The sequence below is a fragment of the Prionailurus viverrinus genome, chromosome A2 (genome assembly GCF_022837055.1).
Source record: "Prionailurus viverrinus isolate Anna chromosome A2, UM_Priviv_1.0, whole genome shotgun sequence".
Taxonomy (NCBI): Eukaryota; Metazoa; Chordata; class Mammalia; order Carnivora; family Felidae; genus Prionailurus; species Prionailurus viverrinus.
Window position 1 is genome coordinate 119,287,507 of NC_062562.1, and position 21,294 is coordinate 119,308,800.

The following is a 21,294-nucleotide window of genomic DNA, read 5'->3' on the forward strand; positions in this document are numbered from 1 at the left end:
CAGATTCTGGGATAGCGGCTTTTGCCATTTGCTTTTACCAGAAATAATATTGAGGGGTTAAGGGGAGGGGGAACTACGGAGAGAGAGCAGCGCTGCCCCCATATCGCTGAGGCTTTGTCAGGGGCTGCGTGGGTGAGAGCTTTCTGCTCGCCTCAGCGGCCTTAATTCAAACACCATCTGGAAGCAAACCCTTTTCTTTGACCATTCAACACTGAAATCTTCCCCAAATCTATTGCTTTAACCCAGGAATCTTTTAACAAGGACTTATTTTTAATATCTTGGAAGCTGGAGGTGAGATCAATATTTTTTCTTTGAAACCCAAAACGAATGTTTTGATTGCCAAGATATGGGAAATCATATTGGAATTTCATTTAAAAATCTGTGTCCTGAGGGAGGGAGGATGCCTCCAAACCAGTTGCCTCTCAGCTAAATAGCAGATTTTGGAAACGGGTTCAAATAGTGATATCCCTGAAAGATTTCCCTCTCTGAATGGATAGAGCTCCCTGGCTCTCTCTCTCTCTCTTTCTGTCTCTCTTTCTCCACTGTTCCTTATTTTACTAGGTACTTTTATACACTTCTCTAAAATTATTACTCATAAGACTTCCGTGTTGCTTAGCCTGCTCAGTTCAGATCTGAACAACTAAAAGAGCAGACGCTCCAGTCCTCACAAAGACTGGTTTTCCAGACTCTGCATTTTCTGAGGTGCGCCATATTTCGGCAGGGAGGTTGGGGTGGGGTGGGGAGTAGATCTACTCCTTCTGTAACCCAAACTCTTTCAAAAATGAAAAAAAAATATATGTGTATCAGGAGCCCCTGAACAGATAGGGGAGAAGCATCTCTGGCTGTGAGAGAAAAACTCAGATCTCTACAGCTACCTGGCTTTATACCTTCAGAGCCTTTTTCTTTTTCTTAAAATGTGAAAAGGTCCCCTAAAAGCAGCTCCTGTGGACCCAGGAGATACCCAAAAATGGCTCCGGTGCCTGTTTCTAAAGATCAGCTGAGGGAGCTTCTCAGGGGAAAGATAGTGGCCATGATGATGGATATTTTGGATTGCAAACAAAATGGCGACATTTTTCACCTCCGTCTCTGAAAGATACAATCCAGGGAGAAGGAGGATTTATTTCTCACATCAGATGCTTCTGATCCCCAGACGCAGGTGGTTCCTTGCTTCCAATTTAGAAAGGGGATGTTGATGGGGATACAGTTCTGAGGCTTACACTTTCTGAATTTGGTTCCTTCTCCAAGCAGTTCTTTAATCTGAAGATGAAAATATTTCCCTTTCCTGTGCCTGCTTTTGCCTCTGCCAGCCAGTCAGTAGGTAGCCCTATCTTAAATCCAGGAGTAGAAATGTAACATTTAGCTCCTGGAGCATCATGAGAAAGAAATACTTATAAAATTGCATTTTTATTAGAAAGATGCCAATCTCCCTTATCTCCCCTCCTCCCCCTGGGGCCACAGAAGGAGAACGAGGAGGGATGAAGGAGAGGAAATAAATCCAGAGAATGCCAGATCCCAAATTCCAGGATGAAGCCAAAGCTGGGACTCAAACAGTCCAGGGAAGGGCTCGGGGAGGCTCCTGGGAGTTCAGCCTTTCTTTTCTTCTGCCGGAGACCTGGGTGAGGCTGTCCGGTTCGAGCCTCCTAGCTCCCCGTGGCGATTTTAGGAGTGATTCTTTCCTCCTAGTGCGATAAAGGACCGAAAAGCATCTACTGAGAGTCCGGTTGCTCGAGAAAATGCTCGCCATCCTCCGCGCGGCTGGCGATTCCCAGGGTTAAGGCATTGACTGGTCCTCTTCGACCTAGAGGAAGATCTTGGAGAAGAACGCCCTGCCTTACTCCCCAGCGGGGCCTCTCGGGCACCTGTGCGTCCCCGCCGCGCTTCGGCCCGCGGCCTTTTGTTTCTCCCGCACTCTGCACTCACGCAGCTTCTGCGCCTGCGGCTGGCCCCTCCGTGGCAGCTGGGAATCAGGCTGCCCAGCGGGCTGGCGTTCGGCGGTTTGCAAAGCTGCCCGCCTCCGGGAGCTCCTACAGCCTTCCGAGAATTCGCTGCGCTCCCGGGCGAGCCGCCCGGCCAGGCCCCACTCCGGAGCTAGAGGGCTTGCCGCGGCCTGCTCAAGCCAGTTCGCCTCTGCCTGAATTCCACGCAGACCCCCGTCTTCGGCCAAAGAACCCCTTCTGAACACGGATATTATTCAGAATAAAAACTTTATTTATTTTTTTTTGTTTAGTTTCTCAGAATGTGAGCAGCAAGGAATGTAGAACTCTCGAAACAAATCTAGCATTTTTCACGTTTACAGATTGTTGTTTTTTTTTTTTTTTTTCAGTTTGGCCGGATGTTACAAACCTAAATCAGTCTTTTCAAAAGCTGGATCCTCTCTGGTATTATTGCATCATTACCGTTTTTATAAAGGAATTATATTTCCCTTTCAAATAAAAAATTTTTCTATGTACGCCAATACACTATTGAACAAAAGGCCCAAGAAACCTTCTGAACAATCAGGGTACAGAATTTCTTTAATATAAATACGAACGGATGGGGATAAATAATATTTAAAACTTAGATTATTCAATGCTTGCAAAAAAAATATAAATAAATCTGACTGTTCACCAGCATACACACACGGAAAGACGTACACTTAGTCGTCCTTGCACAGGGAGCCCCTGTTTCAAAGCGCCTTTGATTTTTTTCTCGCTCTTTACAAGAAGTGCAATTTAAAAAAAATCTAAAAGTTAAAAAAAAAAAAGTAATTGCTTCCCCTCGGGAGCCATAATGTACGAACAAATTCACATTGAAGAACTCGGCTAGAAAATTTGTTCATATACCCTGTTTCTGATCAAAGAGTAGAGAAAGTAAAGGGTGCAGGGCCAGCGGCCGAGCGAGGGGGTAGGAGGAGATAAACATCGCTACTGATACTGACAGCCATTCCAGCAACCAAGATTGCTACGTCACATAAACTATAAAAACGCGTTACCAAAGAAAACAAAACGAGGGGGAGGGGAAGGTAGAAGGGGCGGAGAACAGAAAAGAGAGGACAGGAAGAATCTTAAAACAAAACAAAACAGGGAAACGACGAAGAAAGGTGGGGGCGGGGGGGGGGTACTCTCCTGGCGCGCAGCCCCGAGCCCACCATCACAGGTGGGTGAGCTTGGGGGCTTCCTGAATTCTTCCCTGAGAAGGATGGTGGGCGGTAAGGTCCGTGTAGGTGGGGTGAGGCTCCCCTGGCCCGGGCCCGTGATGGTGGCCGCTGCCCAGTGGCCCAGCACCCCCGTAGTCCATGGCTGCCGAGGCGGCGTGGGGGAGGTGAGTTAGGCCAAAGAGGGCAGGCCCAGAGTTGCTCATGGGCTCCACATAGCTGCCCCCCACGAAGACGGGGCTTCCCTGTAAGTGTGGGGTCCCATAGCTGCCGTTGCCCTGCAGGCCATGAGCGTGCGGGTCATAGTCGGGTGTGCCCCCTGCCCCCGCCGCGGTGTAGCGCTTCTGTGGGGGCGGTGGGGGCGCGCAGCTTGGCAGGGGTGCGGGGTAGGAGGCGGGGGGCAGCCCATAGGCACCCTGGGGAGGCTTGGAGAAAGGCGGGGGCGACTGGGGCTCGTATGGGACGCTGTTGACCAGCGAATGCATAGAGTTCAGGTAGCCGCCCGCGCCGGGGGGCACCGGGCTACGACTTGGGGACTGGCCCCCTGATGACGTCAGCATGCCCTTGCCCTTCTGATCCTTCTTGTACTTCATGCGGCGATTCTGGAACCAGATCTTGATCTGGCGCTCTGTGAGGTTCAGCAGGTTGGCCATCTCTACCCGGCGCGGCCGGCACAGGTAGCGGTTGAAGTGGAATTCCTTCTCCAGCTCCACCAGCTGCGCGCTCGTGTAGGCGGTGCGCGCCCGTTTGGACGACGCCTGCCCAGGCGGACTCTTGTCGCCAGCGCAGCTCTCCCCTGCGAGGACAGAGGAGAGAGGAAGAGTGGCGTCAGGGGCTGCCCGAGGCCCCGCCTAGCTCCTGAACCCGCCAGGCCCCTCCTCACTCCAGGGCCCAAGATCCCTTGGTCTGTCAGGGCCCAGAAAGGGGGAGGAGGAACTAGGTGCTGTCCTCTGTCCTGGAGGGGAAATAGTGCCAGCAGCTGGGTAGCTAGCCCCTCATTCAGTTAAGGTGCAAATCACAGGCTTCCCTAAGGGCAAGAGATAGGAAAGCAGAACCCCCAGTTTGCCTTCCTGATCTGTATTTTTTTCCTGGAGCTAGCTATTCACTTTCTGAATCATGTAGTCATTCAGGCCTATCAGACTACAAGCTCCCTATGGGCAGGTCTCCCATCTTCATTCCCTTCACAGTAACTGGGATGTGGGGCACCTATTATACACTCAATAAACCTTTCTCTCTTTCACTGTCTGATGGAAGGATTGCACAGTTGCCTCAACTGGCCACTTATTTGGTCTACCCAGTGGAGACAGGTGGAGTGGAAGCCCCAATCTGGAAGGCCTTCTGTGCCCAAAGGAAGAGATCACATCGAAAGTACCAATTTCTGGTGGGGAGGCCCAGGCCCCTGGCGGGGTCCCTTTAAAGCATTCTTCATGTTATCAAGCTGCCTCCCCAATTTAATCCACTAATCTTGTACCCTCCTATCCTCCCCTTCTCCCTACCCCCACCTTGGTTCTGCAGGGTCCCAGATGCTCAGGCTCAGAGCAGAGTACTGGGAACTGGAGAAGGCAGGGGGAAAGGTAACCAAGATGCTGGGAAGCCTAAGACCCAGGCCCTGTCCTCTAGTCTAGTTTCTGGTAGGCCCAAGTGGTTCCTATTAGCATGACAAGTCCAAATCCGCACCCCCAGGAGATCCCTGGCTGCCTTCATTGTACTAAATCTGAGTAGGGCCTTCCCAGAGGTAAGGCAGCCACTCCATCTACTGGAGCAAAAAATAAAAAATTAAAAATAAAAAAAAATTTGTTTATAGGCAAAGCATTGATTCTGACTTGGATGGTGACTAGGCCTGCTTTTATTCTACCACATTTCAGTGTGGGATGGATGTCACTGTTCCACTAGAAAGGAGTTATGCTAAAAAGAGAGTGTGGAGCTCAGGTTTGCTATGCCCAAAGGTCCTAACTCCTAGAGTGTAACAAGAAGGGGTTCCAAACTCACTAGGCCCCACTTGCTCTTGAGGAAGTCAAGAAAGACTCTCATCAGGTCTGTCTGGGGGTTTCCTGGACACAGAGTCCTGTCACCCCCCTAGTTGAAGGAGAAGGAGCTGTTCTTGAAAATGTTCCAGCGCTCCCAGACTGTGACTGGAGGTAGCTTGGGGGGCCGGGAGCCAGGCCAGGGGACCCCTCCTCTAGAAGGTACGGCTTTACCTGAGCTGGAGCCGCTGGTTTTCTGCTTTGTGTTTTGCCGAGACTCTTTCATCCAGGGGAAGATTTGTTTGGCCACGGTGGGTGAGTTGAGTAGGGGGCTCTTGGCTGCGCTGGCAGGCGTGGGGTTGCTGCTGGCATTCTGAGGTGGGGAAACTGAAGAGGGGGGCGGGGGCGCGGCAGGAGCGGGTGCTGGGGGCTGTGGTGGGGGTTGAGGCTGCTGTGGAGCAGGGGGCGCGGCCTGGGGGGGCGGCGGGGCCAGGGGGGGCTCGCCGAGGCCTGGGGGTTGGCTGGGCGGGCCACTCAGGGTGCGCAGACACGCCTCGCTCAGCTCGTGCGCCTTGGGGTGGCCCCCGGCGCTGGCGGGCGACTGGAGTGAACAGGCAGGTCGGTGGTACTCGCCATCAGTGCCCAGTGCTGAGGACGCCGGATACGGCTGCTGATTGGCATTATAAGCGAACCCGTTGGCTGCCTGGTAGGGGTAGCCACCGTAGATCGCCGAACTGTCGTAGTAGGTCGCTTTTTGCATCGCGTTGTCTCACAATCTTGATCGCACACTCTGACAGGGGCTTGACACCCTTGAGGGCGCACATTGGCACGCCCCCGAGGTCACGTGATACTCCGCCGCCAATGGCTGCCCCGCGCAGACCTGGGGGGCGAGAATCGCAGCGCGGTGAGGGCTCCGCGCAAATCCATCTTACTCTCAATAGCTAAGTGACATGAAAGCCATAAAAGAAAAAGTGGTCAGCAATATTTAGCAGCACGACTTGGCCCCGGGCGCAGAGAGCCGCGCTATAAAAAGCCGCTGGAATTTACTGGCAGCTACAAATATTTGCTTAACTTGCGTCTGGAGTTAGGGGGTTTTCCGGGGAGAGAGGAGGAGAATAAGTGAGGGCTGGAAGCTGGGGCTCCAGAACCGGAGTCCTAAAGAAGAAAGGTTGATGGGCTAGAAAGGAACAGGGCTGGGATTCTTCTTTTCCAGGAGAGAAGAAACTTGGGGTGTCCCTTCGTCTCTGCTCTTTGGCCTTGTCCAGCGAGCCCTGCGACTCCTTCCCTCTCAGGATCATGGGGAAGGGGGCAAGGAGGCAAAGGAGAGCTTAGGTTGCCAATTTGTTCTCCAGTCCTCGCTTTAGGACTAATATTTGGCAAAAGAGCCCTGATGCGGGGTGACTTCCCATCGAGCCCCTTCTTGGATCTTTCAGCACCCAAGACAGGTATGCACAAAACATTTTCAGGCAATTGCCCTACTACCCCGCTGGATTTCAGAAGCTGAGCTTGCTGGGCAGTTAATCTACCCTTGGGCAGGGGATATGACCTACCTCCTCCAAATGAGCCCCTTGTAGCCAAGAAGGGAAGAGAAAAAACTTTGGAGGGAACATCCTGCGTGGGAAAGGACCAACAACAACACTTGCTCCAGCAAGTCAAACTCAAATCCTGGACAGTTCTTTACTCCTTTCCTCTCCCTATTTCTCAGGCTTGACCCAGCAAGCCACTCCCACCTCTTCTCCCCTGTTACAGAAGGTCCCCAGACCCTCCTGCCTTGGACTTTCTGAGGTGCTGTTATTCAGGATAACTACCAAATTCTACCTGTTAAAACATGATGGATTAGAGAAAAAAACAACCCACCAGGAACCTGAAAAACCAGCGTTCATCTCCATGACCACGGCGTGAACTCTCCCTCCAACTTAACGATAATAGGTTCTGTCTTAGAAACTGCTATGTAATTTGATGTATGGGGGTCATTTGGCTCCGGACGAGGGATGGAAGCACAAGCCATAAAATCCTGCCAGAGTGCCCTGATCTTTGTGTGCTCTTGTTGTTGATGTTTGTTACTTGGCCTATTTACCTGCTTCAGAAACACCAAGTAAAGGTCAAGACTGGAAATCTTAAAAGCAACTGAAAGCCTTCTCAACCCCTTATTTAAAAAATATTATTTAGAAAGCAGTTTGCAGAAGTGAAACCTGTTTTATTTTTGTTTTCAACCTGTGCATGGTCAATCTCTCGTTCTCAGCTGAGAAAAGTTCTACGTGAGTTAATATGCACACACACACACACACACACACACACACACACACACTCAGAATGTTAGTGTGACCATTTAAGAAAAAATACAATGACAAATTCAAGAAGAAAATGGTTTAGTTCATGCCCCAACTATGTATATTTGAGTCCTGGAGTCATTCAAGTTCTCTAGGAATAGCAGACACTTTGTTAACTAGAAAAAGCCATCCACAAGCAGATGACTACAATTTTGTTTTTAATAATGGGCTCCTTTGGATTTCATTATTAAACCAACAATCTGACCAACATATGGAAAACAAGCACAATTAATTTTCCAGAACCTCAATTAAAAATTACAGCTTCCCTTATTCGAAGTTAGTGTGCGTGATCCTGAGCCCTGGAATATTGTTTCTATTTTGGAAGCTACAGATACTATGATCAAAAATTTAAAAAGGATAAAATAAATTTTAAAACTGAATAGTAATTGAATGTCTCAGTTTCCTGTTCTTTCACTGAAAATAGTTCTATTACATTTGGCAGTGTTACTGTCTGCCATTATACATTTTTAAGATACCAGGCTTGTGTAAAATAAAATGTCAGGTTAAGAAAATTACTCCAGACACCTGAACAGCAAGATATTAGATAAAACAAAATAAAGGTGATTTTGAATGTGCAACATTTCAAGTGACTTTTCAATCCATTATCACAAGCTACACTGGCCTGCTGCTTACTTAAGTCTTTTCATCAAGTTGATCATTGTCTTGTAAATAACAAAAATACCACTAAAAACCAAAGAGCACACAACAACCCCCATAAACTAAAAATATGAATTCACCTTGGAGATCCCACCAGAGTCCTTCCTATTGTTTAAGGTCAGCAGACAACCACCTTGGGACCCACACAGTTCTCCCCTCCCACCCCACCCCAGCCCCCAAAGTTTGCAATCCAGTAAAGAAGTTGGAGATCTGCCAGTCAGGAAACTTGCTTTGCACCCCCTCAAGCAAGGGCTGGGGGTGGGAGGAGATTCCTCCTAAAAGATCTGTTTCTGGACAATAACCCCCAGGTGCAAGAGCTGAAAGAGAGTTGAGGAGGCTAAATTGAGTGCAGAAAGCAAGCCCTATTGTCTTTCTGGAAGATCTGCCCAAATTCAACCTCCTTCCTTCAGACACCGCTCCCTCTTTCCACTCCCGCCCCTTCCTCAGCCTGCCCTCACCCCGAGTTTAAGCGGGAATATCGGGTAAGAGCCCCCTCGTCCCCTTGCCCACCCCTCCCTCCCCAACCCAGAAAAGTTGGGGCTGGGCTAGGGGAGAGGGAAGAGGTGGGGGCGGGGATGGGAAAGCGGCCTGAACTCGAAGTGTAAGGGTATCAGTCACTGCCGGGAAGGAAGCTCCGGCTTGTGAACTCTTCTTGAACCGAGATTTAAGTCTGCAGCCATAAATCACCGAGACGTAAACTCCGCCATTCAGCGCGGAGAGCGGCCGGTTGTGGCCCTGCTTACCTTAACTTCTGATGAGCGCCGCAAGCTCAGGCTCGGGCTCGGGCTTGGGCTCGGGCTCGGGCTCCGGCCCCCGGCCCGGCTTAGCGGCCCGGCCGGGTCCCCTAGGCGCGGGATGGGCACCGACCCTCAGCATCAGCCGAGACGGCTGGCGGGAGGGAGACCCCGAGGCCCGGACGCCGCGGCGCAGAGCGTGGCCGCCTCGCTGCTCCGGCACGGCTCGCCCAGGGCGGACTGGGGCGGCTTGGACCCCCCCCCTCCCACCCACCCCACCCACCCACCCCTCCCCCACACCCCCGCCCCCTGCCCTTCCCGAGGGCAGCAGCCGTGGCCCGGAGATAAGCGCTAGCGCGGCGCAGGGCTCTGCCTGGGCTAGTGGCACCGACTTGGGTATGTTTCTTATGAATATTACACGCGGAGCAGCGTCTGGCTGGGGGGTGCGGTGGGGGGGTACTGGGGGCGGGCGGGAGGGGAGGCCGAGGCGGCTGGGGAAGCGCGGGGCGGCGTGGGGGATGGGGCTGAGGCGAGGGGAGGGACAGGAGCGAGAGGGGGAGCTCCGCGGCGGCGGGAGGAGGGCAGCCTCCCCCCAACCCCCAACGCCCTCCCTCTCCTCGCTTCTAGGCGTCACTAAAGTCCAGGAAAATTATGCTAATGAGGACAAACGGCTCTCACAAAGGGGCTCTCTTGCCGGGCTCTATTTCTTGGGAATCCATTTGAGAAACCACGTAACCCTCTGCCCTGAACACTTCCAGTTGGGGTGCAAGGGGAAAGAGAACCATAAGGAGAGTCCCCCAGACTTTGAGCACTTTACCAAATCTTCCACCCCCAACCTGAGAACCTCAAAGGCAATCCTTGGGGGACAGGGATAGGGCCTCCCTTCTCAAGAGACCTCCCCAAGAGCCAACTGGGCTGTCTTTCATTATATTTTTAGGCAGAAACTCTTAAAATCCTGGCAGCCAAGAGGGAAGTAACCTGGGGGAAATGGACACAAGTCCAGGCAGTGAAGTGGGATGCGCTGGGCTCAGGTACGTACTAGGGTGCCTAGAAACCTGGGTCTCCAGCTTTTCTATGCCTACTTCATAGTACAGACGGGCAGCTCACTCACAGGAAAAGACAGATAAAACTCTGACCCCAACACAAACCGACGTCTATAATGTTTTCTTCTCTAATTAGTGGTATGCAGGGACACTGAGCAAAGGAAAGGCCTGGGTGTGCCCCGCAATACTGCCACAACTTTAAGGAGGATGGTCTTTCTCTCTTCTAATGCCTCCCTCCACTCTCCAGCGAACTCTGCAAGGGTATGTGTGTGGCAAAAAGAGAAACGGAGCTTTCATGCAATTCCAAGGTGTCAACGGCCAGTCCTTCTCAAAGGAAGGTGTTAAAAATATAAGTAGTATGTTTAAACTGTCAGGGAGCCAAAGTGTCACCTTAAAGCAAAAACAAAGCCAAGGGAAAAGGGAGAAATCAAAAAGCACTCCTGGCCAGGGTGGCCTCATGCATACCAATGGTTTTTGTCATTTATGGCTGGGCAAGATTTATGACTCGGCGCCCCAAAGCTGTAAACAGAGCACAAAACAGCAAACACTTGCTCCTTATGGCATATTGCGGCAGCGCAACTTAAAAGGGGGAGCCGGGCGGCGTAGGAGGTGAGAGCCGCCGCAAAAATCGCTCGGCTGCATTTTCTCTTCAAACTGGCCTGGTCGGATGTGGCATTTGAAGAAAGAAGGCGTGGGTCAATAATCAACCCGCACTTTCTCCTCCAAACTGCTGACACGACTCTCACCGCCTTCTCAGCTAAGCCAGCTGCAGGGAAGGCCAGCTTTCCGTGAGAACCTGCCAGGGGAGGGGACCGCCTGGGCCAAGAGGGCCGAGGGTTCCGAGGTGAGGGCTGGGGCATCTGGGGCGCATACCTTTTCACCCGCACCAAGACTGTGCCGGGCAAAATGCTGGGACTGGACTTGAAGAGCCATGGGAATTGAGGGAGAGCTGGGGTGGGAGCTTGGGACAGGGTCTCTGCTGGATGGTCCCAGACTAGATGGCTTCCGGGCAGCTGGCTGCAGTGGGCACAAATCTGGCTCTGACCTCAAGACTGGTCTCACACCCTGGCATGCAGACCTCCGGGTTTGGGCCTCTCTGCTGAAATCCACAGGACTGGCTTTTAGAGCAAGGCAGGCGATGTGATTAAAGGTAATAATTTATGATTGCTGAAGGTTCTGTGTTACTGTTTTTTAAGAGAAAAATACCGCCTGCCGATTTTCACTGCCAGAAATTGCCCACTGCTGCGGCTGCGGTGTCTTTTCTAGGCAAATCCCGCAGCCATTCACCCTGCTCAGCCAAAACCACTGAGGTTATCTTTGTGGAAAGGACCCCTTTGCTCCCCCAAACCCCCCTCCTCAGTCCCTGTGCTCCCTTATGTCTTGCCCACGGGGACTAGAAGAAAACATTTTCCCAGTGCTAGAAAAATATCTGAAATAGCGAAGGTGTGCTTGTGCCTCTCTACCCTTTGCAGGGGCCTCCTTGAGAACAGGTCTGCGGGTTGGGGGGGGGGGGCGCTGGGGTCCCTGCAAGGCTGTCTATAAGCCAGGGAGGAAGGTAAGGCACAAGAGGCACTGAAATCTGGGAATGGAGAGGAAAATTAATGAGGAAATACACTTGCCTGTGAGGGTGAGGCTGGCATTTTGAGGGTAAAAGGGGACTAGCCTGTTTTTTATAGCTGTAGTTTAGCTATTATGGAGTGGCTTTAGCTCCTTGCGTGAAGGAAAAACCAACTGGTGCTCTAGAAACTGGACTACTGGTTTCTTTTCACTGTGCACACTTTTATACAGAACAGTTTGAGAGTCCATCCCTAGATATTTATTCCGCTGGCTGGCACTGAAGTGACAATAAAAAGATGCCTTTAACAAACCTCTATTCCCTCTCTCATTCTTTCTAGCGAAACTATATTATTTATGAGTCTTTAACTGGGTCAAAAATGCGCCAGAACTGGGTCATAAATCATATGAAATGCTGACAAGTAATTGAACAGCAATTAAAGCTTACATTTTATTTCCAAGGGGTGTTTTAGGGCACTTGAAACCGCCTCAGTTAAACACGGTTAGCGCCCGAGGACGGCAGCGGGGGAGGGTAGAAGCAGCCTTTCCCTTCTGGGGATGTAAATCCCTCTCAAGTAGGGGAAACCTGATTTGATTTTTTTTTTTTCAAGTACAGAAAGAAATAAGATTTTTTTTTTGTTTAAGTCACGGAGAAAATCTGATTCCCGACTCCTTGTAGACACCCCTTTCCTCCACCCCAAGATCTCCAAGAGCAGAGAAAAGTGAAGTTTCCTTCACCGTTTCAGGGAGTTTTCATCCTTCCCAGGAGTGCTGGGTCTCCAAAGTGCAATTAGCACAGGCTTTCCCAGTAATTTGCAAGCATGGTTTATCTCTCATCTGCTTCTATCCTGGCTACAGCACTGTTTCTGGGGTCTGAAGCCGGAGAAATGTCTGCCTCTGCTTCCTGCGGACTCTGCCTCGAATTCTCTCTAGCCCAGGGTGCACCAGCCAGTCCTTAAAACTCTGCAAGCCAGCTGGGTGCATTACAATGGGGCATACAGGCCATGCACATTATGAAGCCCAAACCCAGTTCTGGCTCCCGAAATTTAGACTAACAGAGCTTCTGGGCGTCGGGCACGCTTACCCCTATCCTAAGCCTCTCCTAGATCTGAACTGTCTTCACCCCTACCCGGGTAGAGTACTGGGGAAACAATGGCGCGTCCTCCGTCCTCCGGGTCTTGCACCTTCGGTCCCGCGCGTGGGAAAGCGCGTCCTCCAACCAACCCAGCACTGAACAAAGTGGCCTGAAGCATCATCAATAAAATGGCAGCGCGTCTGCACACTCATTGATTTCCCTCTCCCAGCTGCTCTGGCTGCCTAGGTCAGCCCTACCTCTCCATCCCTGGCCGCCAGCAAACGCGGCCAAGCCGGGAGAGATTCCCCTTCCCATCCACCCAGCCCCCACCCCCTCCAGGCCGTCTCGCCGAGCAAGCGCCGCGCGGGCCACCTCGGCCAGAGCCGCTGCTTCGGGACCCTCCCTCCGCCTGCGGCTCAGCTCCTGGGACTCAAGCCCCGCTGCAGTGGACAAAGCCGCCAGAGCGCTGGAGGCTACCGGGCTCACCTCGCAGCCCCCAAGCGCCCTTTCCTTTACATCCCCCTACACTTTCCAGAGAATTAAACTCAGTCTGAGGTGCTACTGGAGATCTTTCAGATGGTTTCGGTTCTATGAGAGAAACAAAGGAAGAGAGGGGCTGAGGGTCCTGTCGGTGAACCAGGGTCTCCTCGCCTGACCTTTGTCTCTCACAGCCCTAACTCACTCTAAATATGAACAATCGGCGGAAATACCTTAAAATAAATTCCATCCTCCTGGTGTGGCCTCGAGTCCCATCGGCTAGCTCGCCCAGAACCGCTCCATGAGCGCTGAAAACTGCAACCCGCTAGGAGAGCGCTCTCCGGAGAAGGGGAAGGAGAAGGAGGAGGTGGGTGCGTGGGGGTGGGGGGAGAAAGCTCTCGCTCTGTAGAGAATCTAGAAAACGTAATCACAGGCGAAGCCCGCCCGGGTCTCCGCTCCAAATGCCACAATAATGCGCTGTATTATGTGCTCACGTGGTCATACGTCAACTTAAATCCTTTTATTTGAAATAGGAAATCACTGAAGGGACTAGGTTTCCAAGCAGAACATTCAGCTTTGGGGGAGGGGAAGTGGGGAACCTTGCCCAGCAGTGGGGAAGAGTTTCATCTAGGGCAGTAGGACGCTGGGGGCAGCCCCCCCAACATGTGCCACACTGGGCCACTTATCTCCACTTATATTTCTGTACAAATGATCCAAACAGCAATGCTGTCCCCATTCTCAGAGTCCATGTAACTTTCTGTACAGTCTTCCACACGCAGACAAGCTGAAGCCTGCACACCCAAGCACGCCAGTCTCCTCTGGCCTGCTAGCCAGTACGTCAAAAGGCAAGGCCCGGGCCCTGTTTCCAGAAGAAAACCCAGTAATGACTGGCTTAGTCAGTGGACTCCCTCATGGCCTGCCATTGTATGGAGTTTGCTACCACCCACGCCAAAAGGCCCCAAATTACCTGACAAAAGGCTAAGTTGATTTTGTTCAATGGGAGCCCTCTAGGGAAGAGGTGCTTGCCTCTAGAGTGGTGGGTCAGGGTTTTGCAAAATCTGGAGGGACTCAGTGCCCTGGCTAAACCTACACTTGCGTACTTCCTCAGTGCACAGCTGAGCGATACATGAAATTATAGGCTTCTAACAATGGAAAATGTAAGGGGAAATGATCTAATTGACTCTGTAAGAGAAAAACTATATATACAACCAATCTTTGCTGGCATCCCTTGAATTAACCTACAAGGTAACCTGGGACCCTTTTGCAGATGGGTCTGTCCACCCTCCCCTAAGACAAGTCTGTCCACCAGCAGAAAATGAACAGGACCAACTCTGCTCTGGAGCAACTGAGCTGAACCAACCCCCCCTCCCCGGCCCTGCCCTGCTTCTACTCCTGACTTCTGCTTGGTGACACTGTCTACTGATTGTAACACTTCACCCTCTCAGGACCTGCCTTAAAAGTTTCTTTTTTCAGGTCTTAGTTTCTGAACTTCTTAGTTTCTGAAGTGGTGGGCTCCTGGTGCCTTGTTCTTTTCTTTCTTTAGAGTGGATCTTCAGCTGGCTAGGCCTCTCTAAGAGTGAGGACTCACTTAGAGCAGCTATAGGATTCCTCCTCCTCCTCTCCTGCCCTGCAGGGGCCTAGTGAGAATGTAAGGCCCTCAGTAAGGGGGCCTGGTCACGGGGGTGTCCAAATCAGAAGGGCAATAAAAGAGGAGGAGACCTAATCCTTTGGAAGTGAGCCCTGGCCTACGCTGGTGGCAGTATTCCAACAAAGTTCTGTCTGTGGTAGAGCTGGGAGAGAACCTCTCTGTGAACTGACCCAACTCTGACCTAAGCCACAAGCTGGAAAGTGAGAACCCAAAGTGCAAACCTACTTCTCTCAGGTATGGGGTGTGGGGGATAGAACCAAAGGCCGGTTTCCCAAAAAGCACTCTGCAGTCCCCCAAGGACTCACACAACTAACACATTGTCCCCTGCTCCCCTTATGCAGTCCCCCCACCCTGCCTGTGCCAAATATTTCACACCGAACTCTCCAGGTAGCCTAGAAAGGACCTGGAAGTATTGCCAAATTGCTGGCAAACTCCCATCTCCCCCAATCAAAGTTTCTGCAGAGACTTCAACTCAAAGATGAGAAGCGGCCCCCTTCAGAACTCTCAGAACAGTCTGGAGCAAATCGTAACTCCGAGGCCATAAATCAATGAGAGAAGTATTTGGTACTGCTTCAGAGAAATGCCTTAACGCCAGGAAGGCCCAGCGGCATCTCGGCTCTAGCCAGGAGCCTCCATTGCCGCTATTAACAGCCCAGTTAATGCTCCAACTGCTGTTTAACAATTAACATTAACGACTTGGGTTGGAATGGGGTGATTTGGTGGGATGTGGAGGAAAAAATCTGAGGAAGTCAAAAGAAATTTAACTTTTGAAGTGAAAATGGCTTTCCTAAGAGAGACCTTGGTCTGGGCAGGCCACCAGGGAACCAGCAGCTGAGAGTCCTCCCTCACCACTCTGAAATCCACTCTCCTTGAACAAGGCTATGGACCTTTTAAAGTTCATTTCCAGAGAACGAGAATAGAGATACTCAAGTATCGAAGCCCAGCCGGGAAAATCTAGCTACGGGTCCCCCCCTTCCACTCCAGCCCCCAACCTGGCCAGGGCTGGAGACACATGCCCTGAATCCATTTCACCAGAGCCAAAAGTTGTCTTGGAAGGAGCAGGTGAGCATGGATACAGGGCTTTAGTCAATATTTGCAAGGCTGTTGGCAGATTAGATATATCTGTATCCAAACACTGCAATCTGATTTCTCTGTCAAAAATACACTTAACATTTTTCTCCCTTTAGTTAGCTCTAGTGGTTTTTCTTAGTGGCTGGTAAGGCCTGCTTAGCCCACTTTTGTCTGTGTGTGTGTGCGTGCGTGTGCGTGTGCGTGTGCGTGTGTGTGTGTGTGTGTAGGTTATATATCATTATTTAACATGAGATATTTCCTGTGGGTGCAACTGCAGTACAAATGGGCTCCAAGTTCTCTGGACACATATGGATGTGTATATCATTTTATACACATGGTCTCCAACTCCTGTGACTATGTACATATGCAGTGATTCTGTTGTGTGCAGAGATTCAAATCATATGTACACAGTGAGTTGCAAATTCCTAAAATACTCAACCTATACTTGATATAAATAGACATACAGGAGCTGAGAAAGTAACCCAGGTTTACTATTCCCCTGTTTACCTTCTATCTGATAAGATAATAATTGTATCCAGAACAACATATCAGCCTTACAGCATCACTGAATAGCATGTTGCACTTAATTAACAACTTGATATCTATTTGGGGAGCAAATTTTAGGGAAGACTGAGGCCCGCGGAATAGAAAACAAAAACTCAGAAAACTTTTTAAAATAAATAACTCCTGAAAGAACAAAGCAAACCCATTCCTTCATACCAAGCTTCTGAAAGCTATTCCAACAGCCCCTCCCCCAAACAGGCACAAAATTTATGGATCTTTTACAAGGTAATAAACCACAGTAATTACCTCCCTGCATCCCAAAGTAAGAGAACAAATTAAGCCAGAACTTGGAAAGAATTTTAAAGAGTCTTCCCTTGTTTCCAGTAGGAAAAGAAAACGCAGAGACCTGGGAAACGCGTGCTTTTCCCGTAGGAAAAAGAGCAGTTCCGCCCACCTAAAGGAACGGAGAAGACCCGCTGCCTGCGACGTCTACACATTCGAAAGGCAGCAGCAACCTCCCTCATGCCGCGGAAAGGCAAAAGGATAGGAGAAACTGCAAGGCGGCGAGACAAGTTTCCTCAACGCAGATCTGTGACTGACGACCATTCCCGAACTCACAGTCTCCGCGGGCGCCGCAAACAGTCGACAGGGAGCGCGGCCCACGCAGCGGCCGCCGCACCCGTGGCCTCTACTTGCTTCTGCCCTGCTGCTCGGTGTAGGGGTTTGTTTGGAGCTCGCTCGAAGAAACAAACACGCTCCTCTGACACCCCCGGCCGCCCCCGCACGCACATCTTTGGTCTCTGCAACCGCCCCGCCTGCACAGTGCCGGCCTTTTTCGGGGCAGACTCTTTGTCTGCCTGAAACCCCGCATTCCCGGGGCGTGCAGCTCAAGAGAACCCAGCTCCAAAACGTCTCCGAGGTTAAATATTGACCAGAACCTCCTTCAAGGGGCTGCAGCTGCCTGGACGAGGAAACTCCTCCCAAAGGCCCGTGCAAAGCCCGGAGGAGTGAAGAGTTGGCGCAGCGCTTACCTCGAAAGATGTTTAAGACTGAACCAGTGATTGTCTCCAACTCCGGGCACTCAGGGAATCGCCTTTTCCGGTGTCCTGGCGCTCTGCGGACAAATAAACAGCAGAGAGTAAACGGTGGCTGCGAAGGAAGGGAGCTGGAGAACCGGAGTTGGAAGTGCGGCCCTGCGCGGGCGCCAGGGTGGCCCCCGGGGTGACGCGGACACGGAGGAGTCGCCAGGGCACTCTTCCATGAGGCGCACTCGTTGCTCGAAAGGGTCCAGTCTAAGAATGGCCTGCAGATGATGATTTATTTTTGTAAAATAAATACATACTCCATCTCCGCACCCACATTCTCCTCTTTCTTTTTACGGGGGCTGGGATGGGGGAAGGGGGTAGGGAGAAGAAAATGGATAGGCGGAGGAAGATGGGAAGGTGGAAGAAGCTTTGCCGTTGGTGCCAGCTCTGCTCCAAGAGCTCCTCACGCACCTCAACTTGGGGAATGTGAATGCACGCTTTATTTTCTTTCGCTAACAAAGGGAAGCCCTGTCTGGGAGCATTCAATCACAGACTCTCTTGAAACCTCACTAATAGTGCTCATTTCTGTTTGACTCGAAATCAGACCCCGGCGCAGTCTTTGGGCTGGGGGGCAGTCTGAGAGGTTTTGTCTTCTGGTTTATTCAAGCCCTGGGTGCCTCACTTCTCGGTCCCAGTGGGCTGGCGGGACCACCTCAGCGCCCAGTCCCTGAGAGTAGGCCAACTGCAGCTGGTTGGAAATAGGGGAAGACTAGGAAGGATGCAGACATCTGACAATACCCGATCTGGGGGCCCTAACCAGCCTTGCCTTGCACAGCAGTCCCAAGCCAACCGATGCCCTAATTCTGCTGCCAACTTGTCTCTCAAGGTATCTGCAACCCTCTCTTGCTCTCTAAGCAGCAAATGGTCAGCCAACTTTCCAGAGATGGAGAGAAGACGCTGGGGAAGGTGGAGAAGAATCATCCCCAATGCTGAACCCCGGCTAGATTCTCCACTGCCTGGGACTCTGCTGGGCCGGTTGCTTCCACAAACCTACTCCCCACTACCCCTTCACCCCCCCCCCCGGGCCGGTAGCCTCCCCACATGCCAGCCTGCCCCCAACCAGCCCTGGATGCCTGATCCCAGTCCATGCAGTCCTGTTGATGGCCTGAGAGACCACCAAATAGCTGACAAGCCCCCTGACCCTCAGGCTTCAGGGCCCCCTAGCACACTGAACAAATGGTGGAAAACCAGCAACTAGTTGCCCTCTGCCACCCTCTCGACCTGTAGCCCTCACCCTCCATCAGGCCCTTGGGACTCAGAATCCACACTGGGCCCCTTTCTCTTATTCAAATTTGCCCTCTAGGTCCCCACAGGGAGTGTCTCCGGCCTTGGGGCTCCTGGAGGGACCCTGAGCGTGGTGGGGCTTAGCTACCCTGCACAATGCCACTCAACTTCGCCCCAGAAAGAACCGCTATGCCGCCATCCGCCACCCCTCCCCACCAACGACGCTTAGGAGTATTGTAATTATTATGGTTATTATTGTTGTTGCTATTTCCTTATCCCCAAGTCAAATATTCATGGCTGCCGTTCCCCATAAATCGTTCAGACTAATGAGTCACAAAGAGATGTTGCCCAGGTCTCTTTCCCTCTGCAATGGCCGCCGCCGCTGCCACCGCCGCCGCCGCCGCCGTGGCCTCTCTCTCGGCGTTTTTGGCGCTCGCTTGCTCCCTCGCTCGCCCGGCGCGGGTGATTTATGAACACCGGGAAAATTGAACAAAGCCGCGCGCCGGTCCTGTGGTATCTCTGCAGCCTTCCCCCGTGTGAATCAGAACATTATCAACTGTCTGCGCATCCGTCCCACTTCATCACTAAAGCCGGGATGTGACCGCAGAAAACCCAGCCCAAACTCACGTTTCCCCGGACGCGGCGCGCTCCCCGGACTTGCAGAAACCCTGAAGAAAAAGCCCCCAAACCCGGCGTGGGCCCGCCAGCTCCGGTCCTCCCCGCCGAAGGGCTCTCTCTTCAAACCTCCTGAAGGAGTTAAAAGCCTTTGGAGATAAATCTGAGGGTGTGTGTTTTTAAAAATCAAATAGGAAGTTGGGGTCTCACTTCTGAGAGATTCATTCCTAGTGCGGCCCTGACGACTCCGATCCATTCCTGACGATCCGCATTAATTATTTAATGAGTCACGTGACCTCAAAAGATTACAATTTCAATATCTCCCTCGAACTGGCGCTACACCTTTATCTGCTGCAACGACGGTCCTTGTTTGGCTTTTTTAGTTCCCAGGCCTCCAGAACGCAGACACTCCTTGCTCCTTGCTCAACTCCAGGGCAAGCGACTGCCATGGAAATCCCAGGGCCAGCATAGAATTAGTCATTCTGGATCTATGAGCATTGTGGACAGTGGGGTGCCCACCGCTCTCCCAGGCACCCAGGCATCTGTCCCCTCCTGGGACCAAAGGTCAGCCCACCTGTGTCAGTGCCCTGGCTAAGGCGCTTTGGTGACCTAATCTCCTGGGGCCGCTTTGATGGCGCTTCAGGCGAGAACCCACCCTACCTCCCTGGACACCTCAGCACACCTGTGGCCATCCTTGTCAAGTGTTAGCCCAGAGGCAGGTCCATTCCAGGCAGAATAGGCTTGCCCAGAGGAAAGATGCCTGTGCACTTACCCCTCTCCAAGGTGAGACCAAAGGCTCTATTCAACCTGCACATTCATTAACAGGAACATGGGGGAACATTCAACTGCCTTAGTTTCCTCTACCATAAACTGAGAAGATTGAACCAAAATGGCCTCCAAATCTCTTTCACCTCGGACATTCTTTGAACCGAGGATCTCTTGTAGCCCCAGAAATCAAGCCCAGAGACAGGGGAGCTGGCCTGAGTGGGTGGCGGGAGTTACTCCATGAGTGTGGGGCCTTGAGACGTGATACCAGAATTCCAAGAGAGAAGTTTCAGACTAGAATGTTTCATCAACAGCCCCAGCACCCTCCCTGATTCCAACAAGAAGTGAGAACCCACATTCTTTCCTCCTCCTATTTTTCCTAGCCCTTAGCCTTTGATAGAGGAAGCAGAGTTCTTCTTGGGCCCCTGGGGTATAATATAGAAGAGGGGCAATAGGAACAGCCCTTGGGAAGGCTGAGCCTATGTTCTTCAATACAGGGCTGCGGCTAGGCTAGGGATGCAAGCCAAAGGAGTGCAAAGAACAGCCTGCTCCCTGCACAGAACCCACCCATTCAGACAGGAAGCCCCCTCCCCCACTCTGTTTGCTACACTGATTCTTTGGGTGTCTTTTTTCCCTTTCATTCTAGAGTCCTAGATCAGTTTCTATGTTGCAACTGCTGGAGAGAAGGCAGTGGTGAGAAGAGCAGCCCAGTTTGGAAGCTTAGAAGATCAGGGGGACAGAGTAGAGATGGAGATACCCACCCTTCGGGGGAAGAAGCTGAGAGGTGGGGGGGGGGGGTGCGGAATGTGGGCACCCTCGAAGAGCTGGGTATAAAGTCAGAGATTCTGTGCAGAGGGCCCACTCCCCATATATCTAGGTAATCTTCCCAGGAGCCCCATCCTGGGTATTAAGTACTCTACTATGCCTGTCACAGTTGAATTCCCGCTGTAATAAAACACCGGGTATATCGTAGATTTCAGCAAAACTAGGAAAGAGAGCCTGCAAAGTGCCATTTTTCTTCAGGGGGGAGAGTGTTAAGTACTTAATTCAAACTGTGACCATTAAAGTGTCTCCCATCCGATTTAAGTTGATTTCAGATGTTGACAAAACTTTTATCTCCAGAGTCATGCACAGCTTGGCTCTGTGACTAAAGCAAAAGAGTGTGTGTTAGAGGGAAGGAGGGGGGAAAGAGAAAAAGAAGAGGGCAGCATGTGTAAGGGTCATTTTGGTAGGAGAATTATAGAGCTTACACAAAATACTGTCTTTAAAGGTCAAGGGTTTGAGGGGCCACTAGGGTTCGCGTAAAAAAAAAAAAAACAATTAATGAGATAGAAAATTTGTCCTCTGGGTGAACTCTTATGGTTGCCCTAGCAAAGGGAAGACAATGCATGATTTTAAAGCACAAAGTGGGATTT

The 21,294-nt window shown here is 51.5% G+C and overlaps 1 protein-coding gene and 1 long non-coding RNA gene across 3 annotated transcripts; one reads left to right on the forward strand and one right to left on the reverse strand.

Annotated features, from left to right (window-relative positions):
* Positions 1-2,187: 2,187 nt before the first annotated feature.
* HOXA3 (homeobox A3) lies at positions 2,188-16,868 on the reverse strand. Of its 2 annotated transcripts, none has more exons than XM_047850333.1 (3): positions 13,201-16,868; positions 5,332-5,977; positions 2,188-3,929 (listed from the first exon to the last, which is right to left on the reverse strand). In XM_047850333.1, exons 2-3 carry the CDS (start codon positions 5,855-5,857, stop codon positions 3,130-3,132), a joined length of 1,326 nt encoding a protein of 441 aa, XP_047706289.1. In that variant the 5' UTR covers positions 5,858-5,977; positions 13,201-16,868; the 3' UTR covers positions 2,188-3,129. The 2 variants fall into 2 exon arrangements, with proteins under 2 accessions (XP_047706289.1, XP_047706290.1); XM_047850334.1 differs by lacking the exon at positions 13,201-16,868 and adding an exon at positions 8,828-8,951.
* Positions 8,917-17,542, forward strand: LOC125160896 (uncharacterized). Its single transcript, XR_007150403.1, has 3 exons — positions 8,917-9,214; positions 9,756-9,849; positions 16,575-17,542. It is a non-coding gene; the product is annotated as an uncharacterized LOC125160896 (long non-coding RNA).
* The last annotated feature ends 3,752 nt before the right edge of the window (positions 17,543-21,294 follow it).

Coding starts and splice junctions, on each gene's coding strand:
- HOXA3 (XM_047850333.1), bottom strand. CDS start 5,857: ATGCAAAAAGCGACCTACTACGACAGTTCGGCGATCTACGGTGGCTAC. Junction 3,930..5,331: donor AACCAGCGGCTCCAGCTCAG/GTAAAGCCGTAC, acceptor CTGTCCTCGCAG/GGGAGAGCTGCGCTGGCGAC.